This window comes from Phascolarctos cinereus, unplaced genomic scaffold (genome assembly GCF_003287225.1).
Source record: "Phascolarctos cinereus isolate Bilbo 61053 unplaced genomic scaffold, phaCin_HiC Scaffold_5;HRSCAF=322, whole genome shotgun sequence".
NCBI lineage: Eukaryota > Metazoa > Chordata > Mammalia > Diprotodontia > Phascolarctidae > Phascolarctos > Phascolarctos cinereus.
In genome coordinates this window covers 244,819,013-244,834,617 of record NW_027555958.1, presented here as the reverse complement: position 1 = coordinate 244,834,617, position 15,605 = coordinate 244,819,013, and the positions used below count along the sequence as shown (strand labels likewise).

General features: G+C 52.3%; 2 protein-coding genes across 3 annotated transcripts; both read right to left on the bottom strand.

Moving 5' to 3' along the window:
* Nucleotides 1–320: 320 nt before the first annotated feature.
* RGL2 (ral guanine nucleotide dissociation stimulator like 2) lies at nucleotides 321–8,754 on the bottom strand. Its single transcript, XM_020999377.2, is given in 19 exon segments — nucleotides 321–1,777; nucleotides 1,925–2,039; nucleotides 2,435–2,731; nucleotides 2,828–2,939; nucleotides 3,055–3,150; nucleotides 3,278–3,399; nucleotides 3,513–3,545; nucleotides 3,712–3,786; nucleotides 4,388–4,459; nucleotides 4,579–4,663; nucleotides 4,835–4,938; nucleotides 5,126–5,377; nucleotides 5,679–5,765; nucleotides 5,767–5,835; nucleotides 5,837–5,978; nucleotides 6,081–6,131; nucleotides 6,244–6,422; nucleotides 6,799–6,882; nucleotides 8,225–8,754. Coding segments are annotated over 19 exon segments (2,337 nt in total). The 5' UTR covers nucleotides 8,375–8,754; the 3' UTR covers nucleotides 321–1,565.
* Nucleotides 8,755–10,424: 1,670 nt separating this feature from the next.
* Nucleotides 10,425–15,467, bottom strand: TAPBP (TAP binding protein). 2 transcript variants are annotated; one of them, XM_020999383.2, is made up of 8 exons: nucleotides 15,271–15,467; nucleotides 14,906–15,100; nucleotides 13,969–14,214; nucleotides 12,036–12,431; nucleotides 11,429–11,666; nucleotides 11,228–11,317; nucleotides 10,898–10,935; nucleotides 10,425–10,560 (listed from the first exon to the last, which is right to left on the bottom strand). In XM_020999383.2, exons 1-8 carry the CDS (start codon nucleotides 15,299–15,301, stop codon nucleotides 10,427–10,429), a joined length of 1,368 nt encoding a protein of 455 aa, XP_020855042.1. In that variant the 5' UTR covers nucleotides 15,302–15,467; the 3' UTR covers nucleotides 10,425–10,426. The 2 variants fall into 2 exon arrangements, with proteins under 2 accessions (XP_020855042.1, XP_020855043.1); XM_020999384.2 differs by having other exon boundaries at nucleotides 10,428–10,560; nucleotides 11,429–11,770; nucleotides 15,271–15,457.
* Nucleotides 15,468–15,605: the final 138 nt, after the last annotated feature.

Below are 15,605 nucleotides of genomic sequence, written 5' to 3'. Positions count from 1 at the left end.
TGGCCCCTCCCCAAGGATGTTTCAATCCTTGTACCAATCATAGTTCCACCTTAGTTCCTTCCATTCAACCTCATTTCTTTCCTAGTGGGTGGGGATCCTAAGTGTGGTTAGAAGCTTAAGTTGCAAACTTTCACCCATACCCTCAACTCTCCATTCTGTTACTCTAGCTAATGTAGTCAGATATTATGTTCACATAGAAGGATGAAGCCCCATTCATATAGGAGGGAAAAAGGTATTTATGTCATAGCCTGAGGATGACAGGCAAATACATTTTTTTACCACAAACACAAGAAATGTCTTATGTTATATGACAGTCACTGTGTGATGAGGCTGTAATTTTATTCCATGTTATTATAACTCCAAAAGGTTAGTGACATACCTATCCTTACCACACAAAATTTTTGTAAGAATCAAATTTTGGGACAGACCTCAGATGCCATGACAATTAGTACTTATCTAATCCATTTTTACAGTCCTGGAGGGGTTAAATGAATTTTCACAGGTCCTCTGATTCTAACTCTAGTACTTTCTGCTACCTACCCTTGAACTAAAAGGTAGTATATGTATGTAAGACCACTTTAAGAAGAGTCTATAGGTGTGTGTATTATCATGTCCAAACATCCTTAGTTCCTCAGTAAACTGCTATGGTCTGTGATCCAGAAATTGGAATTTAATTGCTTGAAACTTTTTTACTTTGTTACTTTTTAGAATTACAAGTTCCATTAGTTGTACACTAGAGCTTGTCCTTAAAACTTCCTTTTTCATATCTGCAGCTAGGAGAGCTATTTGGTGCTCAGACAATATGAGTTTTGGGTGATAGAGACCCAAGACTGGATGACTATAGGTAAGGACAACACACATGGGGCCTGAGCTGGGGGATGGGACGTTGACTACAGGAGAGCTTTTTAAATGATAGCATTTGTGGAGCTGGTGGGCTGAACATGAGTTCTTGGAAAATTAGAACATTACTCCTAAACCCTCTTATTTTAAACCCTTATGTGGCATCTGGCAGGAACCTGGGCTTGGGTCTATAAGCATCTGAGGTACACAGATTGTGGAAGCCAGGATGAATTGGGGTCATGTAGTGTGTTTATTGTTTTAGTGTCACAGTACAGGAGTCCCTGGCTGGGGGGTGGGGGAGTGGGGTCATAGAGAGAAAGGGGGCCCCTGTAAGACCTTCCTTCTTTCTCTCCCCTCCCTCCACTCACTCCTGGTACTCAGAGCCTCTAGGCCATGCCCCTTTCAAGCCTTTCCCTGGCCGTTTGCATTCTGGGTGTGACCAGTAGAAAAGAATCAGCGGTGACAGTATGGCACAAATAAGCCTCAGAAGGTAGGAGTCATGAGAAAAGTAACCTGTCTCTGTCTCCTGCCAAAATAGCCAGAGGACTCCAAAGTGGCTGTCCAACATAGCTGCACCATAAACACCCAGGACTGCTCTTTTCTGACCAGCCATGACTAGCTACCATACAAGATGATTGTCCCAATTCATCATGGCTACCACCATTCAACATGGCTAATATCCAACAACATAGTCACCGTGGCTCCTGCAAAACAACCTGGTTTCCTCAGAACAGTGCCCGAGCAATTTTTCGTCCTGTGGCCTTGATCCTAGGGAAGGAGCCTCCTCCTCCCTCACTGGGAGGATTTGCAGGAGTAGCAGGTCCACTGGAGATACCTGGAGTCCCTGAAGAGGGGCGCTGCCGGTGCCTCAACAGGAAATCACGAGAAGCACCATCCATGGCATAGAAGACATTAGCTGATGGTGGAATGGTCAGCTCTGGAATGGTTATCAGAAGACAGACATAAGATCCAGGGTCAAAATATAAAAGCAGAATTAATTATTCCTAATCACTGAGGTTCCCAATGATTGGGCCCTTCTCTCCACAAGACTCCTTGTCTTAACCCTTCCTCTGTGACATCTGACCTCTGTTGCCTGGCAGCAGTTGCACCAACTCGTACTCTGCAGCTACTGCTGGATCCCGGTTATTTTTTTTCAGGACACAACTGATAACACTTGGAGCCTTGTCCTGGCTTGTCACCTGCAGGCAATCAAAGAACCACACTAGTTGGACACCAGTGCCTGAATCTAACATGAACGTCCATACCCAAGACACTAATATGTAGAGGAAAATCTAACATGGTGATCCAAAAGGGGTCAGTGATCCCCACTGGGCTATTCACCGCACATCCCATTAATACAAGGAATGCTCTGATCCCCAACACCCCCCTAACCTCTTCAGAGTTCTGATCATTCAGTAATAGCCACTGAATGTGTCAGGTAGCTGCTGATATTCAACAGGGCCAACACAATTTTAAAAGATTACACCTAATATAAAAATGGCTACAAAAATCTAAAACAGCAGACAGAATCCACCAGGGTCACCTTATTCCATACTTCTCTTCAACCCTCTATTAGTGTCCAGGTTCCCCTCACCAGTATGCTCTTGTAGACACTGCCGTCCTCCCCGAGCTCCATTTGCACACGGATGATACAACAGTCAGAGGCCGCTGGTCCACTTCCCCGCCCATTCCCAGACCCTGTCCCAAAGGAAGAGCCCTCCCCTGCTCCACTGCTAAGAGGAGAGCCACAGGAAGCAGAGCGGCGGTGACCTCGGGGGGGCCTGGGAGAGTGGGCTGTGGGGGAGAGGAAACCAGGATCGGCGGGAGTGTGGGAGGAAGGAGGCCCATCCAGGGCAGAGTCCAGAGAGGAAACAGATGGCCATTTCATGTGCTGGGGACAGATAAGACACAATAAAGTCAATGAAAGATGACTTGGGAAGACACACAGAGGGAAGAAGAGCACTGAGGTTCAGGATCAGGGCCTTACCTGGGCCAGTCGACTAAGCAAGGGGGCAGGACAGGCAGCTGTGCCATCCTCCTTCAGAGCAGGCTGATCCCAGGAGACAAGGGGAGTGGGACCACCTACAGATCCCAGTACACTGTGGGAAAGGGCTGGATAGGTTAGAGCCCCCTACCAACCCCTTCTGGAGGCTACTCTTGTGATTCCATATAAGCAGCCTCCCCCAACCCCCATCCTCTCCACCCTCCTCTCACTCTGTCCAGTGAGAGATGACCAGTGTTGGCCGAAGCATCCGGGGAGCAGGGGGATCACTGACTCCGGGTGGCTCCACTTCGCAAGACACACGGTGACTGAGGGAGGGAGGTTCAAAGGTCGAGGGTCAGAGCCTGCTACCCTAAATATCTCCCCAGGGTTAAATATCCCAGTCTCTGGCTCTCTTCTCCCCTTCCCCAAGCCTCCATTAACCAAGTCAGTAACCTTTGAGCCTCTGTCAGGGGCTGGAGCCCCTGAAGCCATTGCTGGACATCAGGGTCAGGGCGAAGGTCATAACCTCGACATTCATCCTGAAGACGTCTAAGCTCAGACAGGACAGAGAATTCCTGTGGGAGGTACCCCAAAAATGAAGAACCCTTGAGATTGAGAGAGCCCGAGGCCAACACCCTCCTCATCCCTTCCCCAGGGAGCGCAGGCATCTAGGCCCCCTCCTCATTACCTTCCTCCTCTTGTCAAAGTTGATGTAACCATTCTGGTGGGGAAAAAAAGGGAGGAAGGTGGAAGAACGAAAACTTTGACCTAGGTTATTAAAACTTAATTCCTGCCCCACCTCCAGCCATATAAAAAAAAAAGCCACTCTGACAAGTTTGTCACCACAGATGTACCACCCTCCCCCAACTCAAGCCACGCACACTGACCTCCAGCTCATCCCTGGAGGCTGCATCCAGCATCACAAGATCTTTCAAGAAGGTGCCAAGGTATGGGACCACACCCTGAAGGCAGGAGAGAGGAACCACAGTTTAGCTACCTCCCCACTCATCTGGGTTGCCCTCTTGGAACAGAACATTCCCCCTGCCCCCATCACTTTGTCCTTTAATAATAATTATGATGGTGAGTTCATATTTCTAGTGCTTTATGGTTTATGAAACATATTCCCTCATAATCCTAAGGTAGATCCCGTCTTTGGGGATAGGGGTAGGGACTGGATTTGTACTATGAGTGGCATAGGGAATTCCCTCGCAGATGGGGAAAGTCCCCATCTACCAGTTCAGGCTGGCATCTTCTCTACCACTAAAAGAGTTGTCATGAACTTGGAGGTTAAGTGACTTGCCTGGTGTGTGTCAAGAGTTGGACTTGACCCCAAACTTTCCTCGTTCCAAGGCCAGCTCTTTCCTCTGCCATACTGCCTCTCAGTGTTATTATATATCCATTTCACAGAGGAGGAGTATGGGTGTTGGAACTTGAACCCACATCTGTGTGACTCCCTGTTCAGTGTCCTTGCTACCACATCGGACTTGGTTTGTCCATCTGTCTCTATCAACCAACTTGACCTCCTTACTCCCCCAAGGTCACTTTCCCTCACCAGGCACTCACCCCACCCTGAGGTGGCACATTTCTCACAGGCTTCTTTGTATTTGGCTCCAACGGGGGAGGCCCCTTCACCTCCTGGAGGAAACAAAATAGACTGGGAGGAATTTGGGAGGGAACTGGAGGATGGGATTTGGGGGCTAGCCTTTGAGAGGTCAGGAGGGAACAGTAAAGGAAAGAGGAGGTAAGAGGATTACCTGCAGCAATAGCTCCCGGCTTTGGGAATAATTATCTTCCTCTGAGAAAATCTGACTGAGGCTGGAGAAGAGACGGAGGCTGTCCCTTGTTAGGAGGAAAAGGGGAGAGCCCCTGAGAACTCTTTGTCTTCAATCCTCCTAAAATCCTCAGGACCCACCCCTTAAAACCACCTCCTCTTCCTCGGAGGAGCATACCCAACTTTCTCTCATGAATCCTGATGAGGAATCTGCCCCTGCATCCATCCCCCACAAATACCTGGTTATTTCTCCCCAGGCCAACCGGAGCCTGTGGACAGGACTGGACTGAAGGGCAGACACAACAGCATAAACAGAGGAGAAATTCCGGAGAAGACGGCACTCCTGGTTAAGGGTGGGAAGGTAGTGATTATTTTATCTTGTGTCTAGAATGCAGAATTCTCCAGCGGCTCCAACTCCTCAGGCCAGGAAACCTTCTCCCCAACACCCCGAGTGGTTTTTGCCTTTGATATCCTTTTTGTTCTATGTGCACACTCTGGGTGCCAACAGCATTCCCTACAGGTCCTCTCACCTCTGCCACCCGGATCCATTTCTCCAGGAGCCTTGCCCTCTGGGGGGGCCGGAGGGGCCGGATGTTCACCTCCTCAAGTCCCTCTCCAGATGCTGTGGCCCCCAAGACAGAGCTGACCACAGCTCCAGCCACCTTGTTGAACTGAGTAACTGTTGCTCTGACCGAAGGGCAGAGGTGGGAGTGACCAGGTCGATCCCTGTGGCCCCATATGGCCCCTAGGCACTGAGAAGGGACCAAGGAGAGGAACAGCTCCTGGTGGGGCAGATTGAGAGGTCAAAGGTTACAGTTGGGAGGCAGTCAAAGAGAAGGGGACATGGAGAGGTAAGGGTCAATGTTCCAGTAATCTTGGGTTTGGAGACCTCAGATGGCCAATGAATCAGTTGCCATGGAGTTTATACGGATGTAGACAGGGTTCAGTAGGAAAAGTCAAAGACAGGGAAAAGGACTGTTATGGGAGGAAGGATCAGAAGCAAGGGAAGGATCAGGAGTAAAGGACAATTTAGTGAGGGGTCATTCAGGGGAGGATGGGAGAAGTCGGAGGTCAGGGTCTCACCGCATCCAGCAGGGTCAGCTGCTCGGCCAAGTGGTCAGCGAGGAACACCAGGACATCCGTGGGGTCAGCAGGGGGATCGCCAGGGGGGGGCCAGGGGCTTAGGAGGGTCAGGGGCTGGGAGGGCCACCCGGGATCGGAGGTCTCGGATGAGATCAACGATGTCCCCCCCCAACAACCTCCCCTGCTGCATCCCCTGTCCGTAGCAGGAAACTCTCAAGCCGGTCAAGCTGACCCCTGACCTCAGAGCCAAAATCCTCAGGGTGAGAGGTCAGCCAGGTTGACAGAACAGAGATGGCTAACCTGGGGGGGAGGGGATCAGCCTGGTGTAAGAAATCAAGCTGGGGTCAAGCCATAGCTAGGGCGGAATGGGATCAGGAGGTCAAAGGTTCAGGGATCACTCACCCTCTTGTCCTCTCCAAATCAGCACTGGGATCAGACTCTAGGGCCTCCAGTCTGGAAGGAAGAGAGGGCAGTCCATCTGTCCATCCTCCCTAAATACCCTGTGGCCTCTGACTTCTCTGGCCAGGTGACTCCTCAGACACTCCAATCCCCCATCCCCCCTGACCTGTCAGCTAACAATCCCAGTACAGTTGGTGTGGATGTAAATGCCCTGTGAGTGGCCAAAAAGGTTGGCATGAAGGTCACGTCAGACCCTGATGTCCGGGCATCCAACAGATGTCTGACCAGAGCAGATAGAGTCCCAGCCCGAAGTCGACGGGAAGAACGAGGAGGAGGCATGGGAGCCTGCAGAAGAGAGGAAGGGGTCACTGACTCTTCACTTACTCCATCCTCCCTCCCCCCCACAACTCAGAACTCATAGATTCAAACAATTGTTAAATGAAAGAGCTAGCAACTGGTCTGTGAGGAACTCTGGGATATCTGTGGGGTCAGCAGAAGAGTCACCAGGTGCCTTGGGAGGCTTAAATATTGGGGGTATAAAGAAAGAAACTGAAGCTCAAAGAGAGAGTTTCTTGCTCAAAATAGTAAAATCAGTGGCAGAGCAGAGACTAGAATCCAGGTCTCTTGACCCTAGTTTCAAAGCTATTTTCAGGAAGTTAGATTGTGGGAGAGTACGGAGGTAAAGGCATAGGAAGTGAGAAATCAGACAAGAGGATCTCACCAAGGGATCAAGAGGCCGATATTGACGACTTGTGACAGTGAAGGTAGCGTCATCCTCATCTTCATCCCAGACAGACACCGGGGCCTGGAAAGGGAAGGGGTGGGGGGCAGTCAGCACCAACTCATCTCTCTTCTATAGGCTGTGCTGCCTCCCTGCCTCCCCAATCATCCCCATTTCATTCTCAAAGTTTGCTCCATCACCTGAGGAGGGGGGCAGTACCAGCGGGTTCGGGGAGTGGGAATGGTTGTGGACCCTGCATCCCCTGACTTGGGAATGAAGCAGCCCCCCCCCAAGCCGCCTCAGTACCCGGCGAAGAGGGGGGGGCTGCAGTGAAGGGGAAGGCTGGGTACACAAGCCCAGATCCTGGGGGCCCCTCCCTCCCAGAGCAGAACCCCAAAACAACCGGCAAGACAGAGGTAAAGAAACAGAAAGCAATGGAGACACCGAGACTTGGGGATTTGGGGGGAAAGAAACTGAAACTTGAGTTACATAGTTTCACTTCTATCCCTCCCCCCCACCCCAATCAAGGTAGTGTCTGAGTCTGGGGAACGACCCGGTCCCCTCCCCGCTCCTTAGCCTTATCCCTCAATGAGTTCCCCCCACATCCTCTGTCTCTCCCTCCTCTCAACCCCCAAGCACCCCTTCCCAAGACAGCAGCTCTGATCCTAAGACAGAAAGGAGAAGGGGAAGTGGGGTTAGTTGGGAGCTGGAGTGGGGGAGGAGAAGACTCAAGGGTCACGTGGCCCCAGTCCCTCCCCCGCCTAATCCCGAAAAACCAGCCCAGCAGGTCACATCACTCTAACCCAGCCCAGGGACCCAGGAGTGCAGGCCCTGAGGCCCCACACACAGCTCCTGGTCACCACCTTCAATCCCCCAGAGAAACTCTGGCACCTGACACTCCACCACCCAGGCACACACCACCTCCACCTCCACCTCCAGCAGCAGGCCTCAGCTCTACCCCTCCCAGTAGAGGAAGCTCCCCGGCCTTTCCCCTAGGCTTTTCCCCAAGGCTTAGGGGAGGGGTCACAAATCTGAGGGCTTCCTTCCCAATCCCAGAGCGAGACGATCAGGTTACTGTAGAAACAAACCCCTCCTCCCAAAACAACAACAAGGGAGACAGATACCACACCAGCTGGGCAAAGGGACACAGACAGATAGACATGGAGGGAGCAGAAGCAGGAGCAGGAGGGAGAAGGAGCAGGAGAGAAAGTGATAGGGGTACAGGTAGGCAGGCAGATAGGTGGGCAAGCAGACCGACACGCTGGCTGCCAGATAGACAGACAGACAGACAGACAGGGACCTAGAGCCTAGAGATGGAGCCACAGAGAGAGAACCAGAGGTAGACACGGGGGAGAGAGAGAACAGACCTACATAATGGAACACTTTATCGTGCACACATTGCCTTCCAGCTACCCCCAAGTCTCACCTCTTCCTCTTCCTCCTCCTCCTCTTCCTCCCCGCCCACCCCTAGGCCCCCGCCCCCTTCGGGGTCCCGGCTCCTAAAGCCGCTCAGCACGACTCCCCCAGGAGAGGCCCCTGCCGAGTCCAGCAGCAGCCGCAGGGGCCTGGGGAGCATGGCTGAGATCAGGGCTTAGGGAGTCAACGGGGTCGAGCCATGGGGCCGCCTGGGAAGAGACAAGGAAGGAGGGGCGTCAAGGTGGGGGGAAGGTGGGGGAGCACCACCAGGGAGGGGCTGGGGAGGGAGGACAAAGGGTCCGAGCCAGGCGCGGGGTGGACAAGTTCATTGGCTGCAGGGATCCGGGGGGATCCACACAGTGCAGGCGGACGCTGTGTCGGAGTAGGGGACCAGAGCGCAAGGCTTGGGTGGGTGCGGGCTGGGAAGAGACTTGTGTAGGGGGTGGTATGTGGGGAATCTGGCGGGAGGAGGGCGGAGAGAGTTTGGGGGCCGACCCAGAGGAGGGGACAGCTTCTGGGCGGAGAGGGGGGCTCTGGGGCTCTGACCTGGCTCCGGGCGGGGCAGGGGCGGCGCGGGCCTCGGGGCAGCTGTTCCCGTCAGTTTCAGGCCGGGGCCCCGAGTCCCCTCCCTGTCTTTTCCGTCCCCCCCCCTCCCCGCTCCCTTTCCGCTCCTCCTACTCCTTGCAGGCGTCCGCCCGCTCAGAGGGCAGGAGTCAAATAGGGAAGGAAGTAAAGGACAGGGAGGCGAGAGGGGGAAGTGTGTGCAGAGAGCCCGGACATGGGGTGCAAGGTGGGCGGAGGGTGTCACCGCATCAGATAGCCAGGCACCCAAGACCTCCCCCCCAGCCACGAAGCCTTTCCTCTCTGGGGAACCAGCCCCCAACTTCTGGTTTTTACACCCCACTCCCACAGGAAAAATGACAAGAGTCCTTGCAGCCCCTCCGAGCCAGAAGCGTTCTAGACGCGCACTGTCTCCCGTTAATCCGCGCCACCTCTCTTTCTCTCTCTCATTAGGGAATAGGGCAGAGATGGAATCCAGTACGGGTTTTCCACGAGGCTCACGGGGTTTGGGGTGAGGGAAACGTTCGGGTAAGCTACCACATCCTGTTCCGGATCCCTAGGCTCCGGGATTTATGCTCTCCTGGGCCGAGTCTCCTTCTTTGGGGCGCGTATTCCTGGGTTCCTCCACTCTGTGCCTGTTTTTCAAACATGCACGCTGTTGAGGAATTGCAGGTATCTGATGTTAGTGGGTACCTGCAAGGGAGTGGCTGCGGCAGAACCGTAACGCGGGCGGGGGAAGATAGGGCTTGGTCCTGGCGGTGGCACATGGGGTCCCTTTCTCTCCACCGAAGTCTGGGGGCCAGAATCCTAGCGCCAGTCTTCTACCAGCTGGAACCCACACACACACTTGAGGAGGGAGGAGATAGCAGCGTGTAAGGGGAATGGGAAAGATTGGGGATCCTGCGAACCCTGCTTTGAGAATGAAGGAGCCCCCTTCCCCCAAGCCGCCTTAATGCCCAGCGAAGAAAGGGTGCTGCAGTGAAGAGGGAGCCCAGGTACACAAGTCCGTATCCTGGCGACCGGTCCTTTCCAGAGCTGAACCCCAAAATAATGGTGAGACAAGGGAGAAAGCTCTCCCGGGCTAAGAGAAAGCAGAGTTATCGGCTAGTGGAAGATAGGGAGGGGAAGTCACAGGTCCTCTCCCACCACAGCAGCTCCCCCAGAAGACCTCGGGTTCATCGTCCCGGCCCCTCTTTCTGCTGGGGTCACAACTGATGAATCGAAGCCCCTCCTTACTTCCTGTACCATCCCTGGAGTTCCAGGTGCCAGGTCTCCTCGGCCCTGGATCAAGCTAAACTAATCCCCCTCCTTGTATAGCCTGGCCTCAGTCACTTGAATTCCTGGGGGCCTCTTTAGGACTCTCCAGTGTGTCCACCCCCTTCCCAAGGTGTGGAAGCAACTCAGACCTTGAAGTGTCTCCTCTTTCTGCCAAAAGCTCCTGGAAGTCTTTCTTGCTCCCCAGAACACACACACACACACACACACACACACACACACACCCCTAGTCCTTGGGCACCATACTCCCCCACCTCCTCTTGAGGGGGAAGTCTCTACTGGTTTTGCTCTAGGTGAAAAAATCCTAGTTAAACTTCAGTAGTTAAGAATATTGAAGAGATGTGGGGCAGAGAGGATGTATTAACCACAACTGGAACTATTCCTCTAATCCAATTTTATTCTCATGACAAACACATTTTCCCCTCACCAAACCACCTCCCATCCATCTTCTCAGTCTGCCAGGACTCTGCCGGAGCTCTAAGTACCTGGATCTTTTTTTCAGTGGGATTTCTGGAAGCCAGAATGGGAAAAAAAAAATGGAAGTGCAGCATCATGGGCAATAGGGAGTTAGGGAAAGGTGAGATGATGTCACTGAGTCCAACCCACACCCGTTTTACAAATGAGGAAACTGAGGCCCAGATATGACAAAAGATTTGTCCAAGGTCATGATCACTAGTAAGTAGTGGATAATGAATTAGGAATTTTAGGGGATAGAGTGGGGTGAGTTTAAGGACTGATAGTGGGAAAAATAAAAAGTCTATAGGGGCAATGGTCCAGATGAAATGGGGGACTGAAATTCGATTTCGAGAGAGTACTGTAAGACCTAAGCCAGCAGGGAGCTAGTTACCTTTTCCTTTGTATCTGTAGAAGGAGAGAAGAAGGACACTGTGGAAGAGAGATGGAGGTGAGAATGGTGACTCTAGTTACATACCCCAGGCCTGTGAAGTGTGTGTGTATGTGTTGGGGTGTGTGTGCAGGGGCAGGGGGATATGCAGACATTTCCAAAAAACGAAAAGAATGAAAGTGGGATTTTAAAACATAGTGAATAAATATCTCGGCCGGATGGTCAAGGGTCTTGCTGTTTGGAGGAGTGATAGGGTAAGTTTTAGGGTGCTAGGCTTCCCCAGGTTTTTTTAGGGGAAGTTCCCAGATTTGAGCATGAGGAGCACAGACTTACCGACCAACCCCATTCCTTTGATCAGCCCAAGAAAGAGAAATGCTGAGAGGAACAACCCTACTCCATCTTCCAAGGAAGGGCCAGAGACTCCTGGGGATAGAAGAGATGTGGGAGATCTCATCCATTCTGTCTGGGATTTTGTGCTCTTAGCCTTTTGGACCCACAGGCTTCCTCCTCTCCTATCACCCTGTCCTTTCTTACCTGCCACTTCTAGAGACACCTGGGCACTGAGTCCTTTGGTTTTCAGACTGGAGTGGCGGACTCGGCAGATATAGTGGAAGCCATGCTGCTCCACCGTGACGGGGGGAGGGCGCAGGTATGCTGAGACACTGACAGTGCCATCGGGGTGATAGCGGTAGCTGGATCGCCAGGCTTGACCACCTGCCACCCTGCTCCCTCCTCCTGTACCATTCCGAAACTCCCAGGACACTTCTAGCTCCTCCGGAGGATAGAAATGGGAAATGAGGCAGAGGAGCTGTGGGGGAGATTGCCCCGGGTATGCCCAGACCACAGGTGATGGGGTCAGGGTCACTTTTGGGGGCTCTGCAGGAAGAGTATGTGGATTGTCAGCACCAAGGAACAATTAAACACAAGTCTGCCCTTTAGCTTCATCTCAGCCGCCCCCTGGGGAGCCTTAACTGGCCTCTTCCTGGCCCCTAGGAACCCTTTCTCCTCCCAGTTCAATCTTGCCTTCAATCCCCCTAGGGACTCAAACTTTCTCCACACATCCCACTCCCCGCTCCCCATCAGTCCCACACCTCTTCCCCTACTTCAGGTATTCCAGTGTCCAGTCCCCTCTCTCACTTACTCTGTACTTCCAGCTCTAGGGCTACTTGGGCCTGCAGGTGAGGAAGGTGGACCGTAGCCAGGTAAGTACCCTCCTGGTGAGGCTTTACAATGGGCAGCAGCAGGGTCCCGTTCCCACTCCACGGGCCCTCCACTCCTTCCTCATCCCAGGCGGCAAATGCTACTGCCCCCTCTGGAGACCCTAGGGCCTGGCCACCCAGTCCTGGAGTCACGGCCAAGAGCAGCTGTCCAATCCCCCGATGCTGGCGACGCCACTCCAGACCGAAGGGAGGGGGCTCCAGGGAAGAGGGGGCCCCACCCGAGTTGGGAGGCATGTAAGTAAAACTCAAATCCAATTTGGCGTTCTTACCGGGCCCCACCGACGCAGCAGGCGAGTGGGAGAAGACTGTCATCACAGCTTTGGGGATGGAATGGAAATACAAGGGAGAGATGGGGAGAAGGGAAGAGAATTGGGCATGAATAGGTAGAAATAAGGCAAAAAGGAGAGAAGTGAATGGGGGAAGGGGATAGAGTGAGAGAGAATTGAGGGAATGAGAAAAGATTGAGGATGGTAAAAGGAAATAGGAACATAGGGAAGAATGGGAAAGAATTTGTGAAATGGGAAAAAATTGCAGAGAAATTGAGTTAAGGAGGGTACTCCATTTAGGGGGCCCATCTCTTAATCCCCTTTCTCTTGACCAATTTCTCTCTTCCCTTCCCTCTCCCCTGCTCCTCACCATCAGTTAGCCAAGCAAGAAGACCCTTGCACTTTCCCCTGCCCCTGGTCACTTTGACAACAACTCCCCTTCGCAGTTCTCTGGTTGCCATGACAACACTTCTGTGCTCCTACATACTCTCATTATGTACCCTTAGTCTTGTGGGGGACAGGGCCCAACAGATGGGTGCCTGAGATGAGAGGGTATATCAGAATCTAGAGCGCTATGACCCTTGGAAGGCTGACCTTTCTCATCCTTGCCATATGTGTAGTGACTGACAGAACCCTTTAAACTAACCTACCTACATACATGCTAACCATGTACATACCCATTCTCACTGCACCAAACAGCTCTTCACTCACATAGAGAGTAAAAAGTGAGTGATGGGAGGAGAGGCTGATCTGGGGGGGGACCAAGTTCATAGAGGTATATAGTAGAATGTTAAAGTTGAAGGGAATCTAAGGGAATCCAGGGATTCTAATCCCCAATTCGAAGGGAATCTAAACACTCAACAGTGTTTCCTTTGCAGGTGTGGATGTCCCTAGAAAGAGCAAATTTAACATTAAAGAAACCAAGCAGACTTCACACTTGAGCTGAGGTCAGATAACTGCTGCAGCTGCTGCCTCATGCCTAAATCAACTGTCTTATCTTTTCCTTCCTGTGGTTTGGTTTTGGTGAGGCAGTTGGGGGTGGGATGGGGAGAAACAAGGCTATCCAAAAGGCAGGAAAAATTGGAGCTTGGGGTTGGGGGAAAGGAGTAAGGAGAAGTGTTGCTGGCAGAACAGAAAAGCAATTTAGGCAATGTGTGTCAGAAGGGCCTTTAGAAACCATTGAGTCTAATACCTCTTTTTACAGAGGGGAAAACTGGGGCTCTGAGAGTGGAAGGGTCACACAGTAATGTCAGTGGTTGAAATGAAATTAGAATCCAGTTATCCTGACTCTCAGTTTAAGTGAGCCAAATTGCCTCCTGTAGGGGGGAATGATTGCAGGGGGAAGCAACTGAAAAGAATGTGGAAAAGCAGAGGCGGGGGAGGGAGTGAAAGTAAGGGAAGTTAAGGGGGAAGGGGCAGAAGACCCTGTATGCATAGTCCTGCATCAGCTTGAAATACCTTCCCCTTTAAATATCTAGATTCATCGATTAAAAGTGTGGAACAGAACCCTGACTTTCAAAACTCCAAACCCTGCCTAAGTCTGCCTTTAGCACCAAAATGTCCCCACCCTTACCTCTCTCTCCCTTACCTGTTGCTATGGTAACTGAGGAGGGGACAGGCTGGGGCTGAGACAGTTGCAGGAGGCTGGAAAGGCGAACCTGGGGGCTAGATAAGCTGACCACCAACCAAGTCCCATCCAAGGAGCGAGGAGAGTGAGGCTCGGGAGTTAGGCCAGCCACCCAGGCTGAAGCTGCAGGGCTGGGGATATAGCGATTCAGCTCACAGCTTGGGGTTAGTGACTCCTTCAGGGAGTCCCCAAGAGAGCCAGCAGGATCTGGGACAGGAGAAAGAGGGAGTATCAGCTAGGAGAATCAGGACTGGAAAGAGGATAGGTGACATACCAGGTAGATCTCCTAGGGGGCAGAGGAGATTAGGGATATAGGTGAAGGCTGAGAATCAACTTGCTAAGGCCTCAGTAAACAAAGGGAGGGGGGCCTAGAAGTGGGAATGACAATGCTAATTAAGAATAAACTTTTAAACAAAATAATGATAATAATGGCACTTTAAGGTATAGAAAGCTCTGTGCAAACATTAACTCAGCCAAATTTTCTGGAAAGGGGACTGGCTCTGGAGTAAAATCTGACCTCAAAATTCACTTAATGGCCTTCTGCCTTAGTTTCCCCAAGGGCAAAGGGAGGTTTCTGGACTAGATGGCTGCTTAGGGCCCTTCCAGATCTAGATCTACGATTGTTACAACTACCCTACGAGATAGGTTGAGCAAATAAACCATCCCCATTTTACAGGTTCAGGTTCAGTGACCTGGCCAAGATCATAAAGCTAGTAAATGATAAAATTCAGATGTGAGAACCCATGTTTCTGTATTCCAAATCCAGTCCTTTTTCTGATGCCAACTCCATGAGGAATACAGGTGGAGGGGGTGGTGGCAAGGGCCGAGGCTTCAGGACTGAGAAGCTCCCTTCAGGCCACGAAGGGAGGCTTAGGGATGTCCAACTCAGAATACTTACCATACACTTTCAGGTAGAGTGAAGAGTCAAGGTCAGGCCTCGGAGGTGGCTCCCCAGGGCCCTGTCTCAGCAGCAGCACAGCAGGTCTCTTAGTCACTCCCCGAAGCATTCCCCCACCACCCTGCTCTTCCACAAACCAACACTCCAACACGGAGGGCCCCGGGCGAGGAGTGGCCCATCTCACTGCCAATATGCCTAGGGAGAGGAAGGACGCTGGGGAAAGGGCTAAATCCTCAAGGAATTCCCCCCATCACCACCATGATCCCAATCTCATTGCCCTGGAAAGCACTGGGAACCCTGATAAAGGGGGAGGGGCAACCGTCAGGCCCACCAGCGGGGGCTCAGGGGAAAGGGGGTCACCTCACCTAAGGCCAGGAGCAGGCACAGCGGCTTCATAGCTCCTCTCCCAAGCCCCTCCGGCAGCAGTAGCTGCCGTTAAGAGAGCCGCCCTTTCAGTTTCACTTTCCCCTAAAAGGCAAGTACCGGAATCCCCTTCTTAGCAAGAAGCACCAGGGAGAAAAAGTAGGTGAGATCCCAGTGCCTATACACAAGGGAGGATACTTTGTTCCCTCACCCCACCCCCATGGAGTCCTTCCTCACTTCCCAAGTCCAGACAGACCCTCCCAGGCCCTGCCACACCAAGTCCCCACTCCTTTCCCTGGACCCAGTTCTTCGGCCACAGAACCAAGGAATGTCCCAC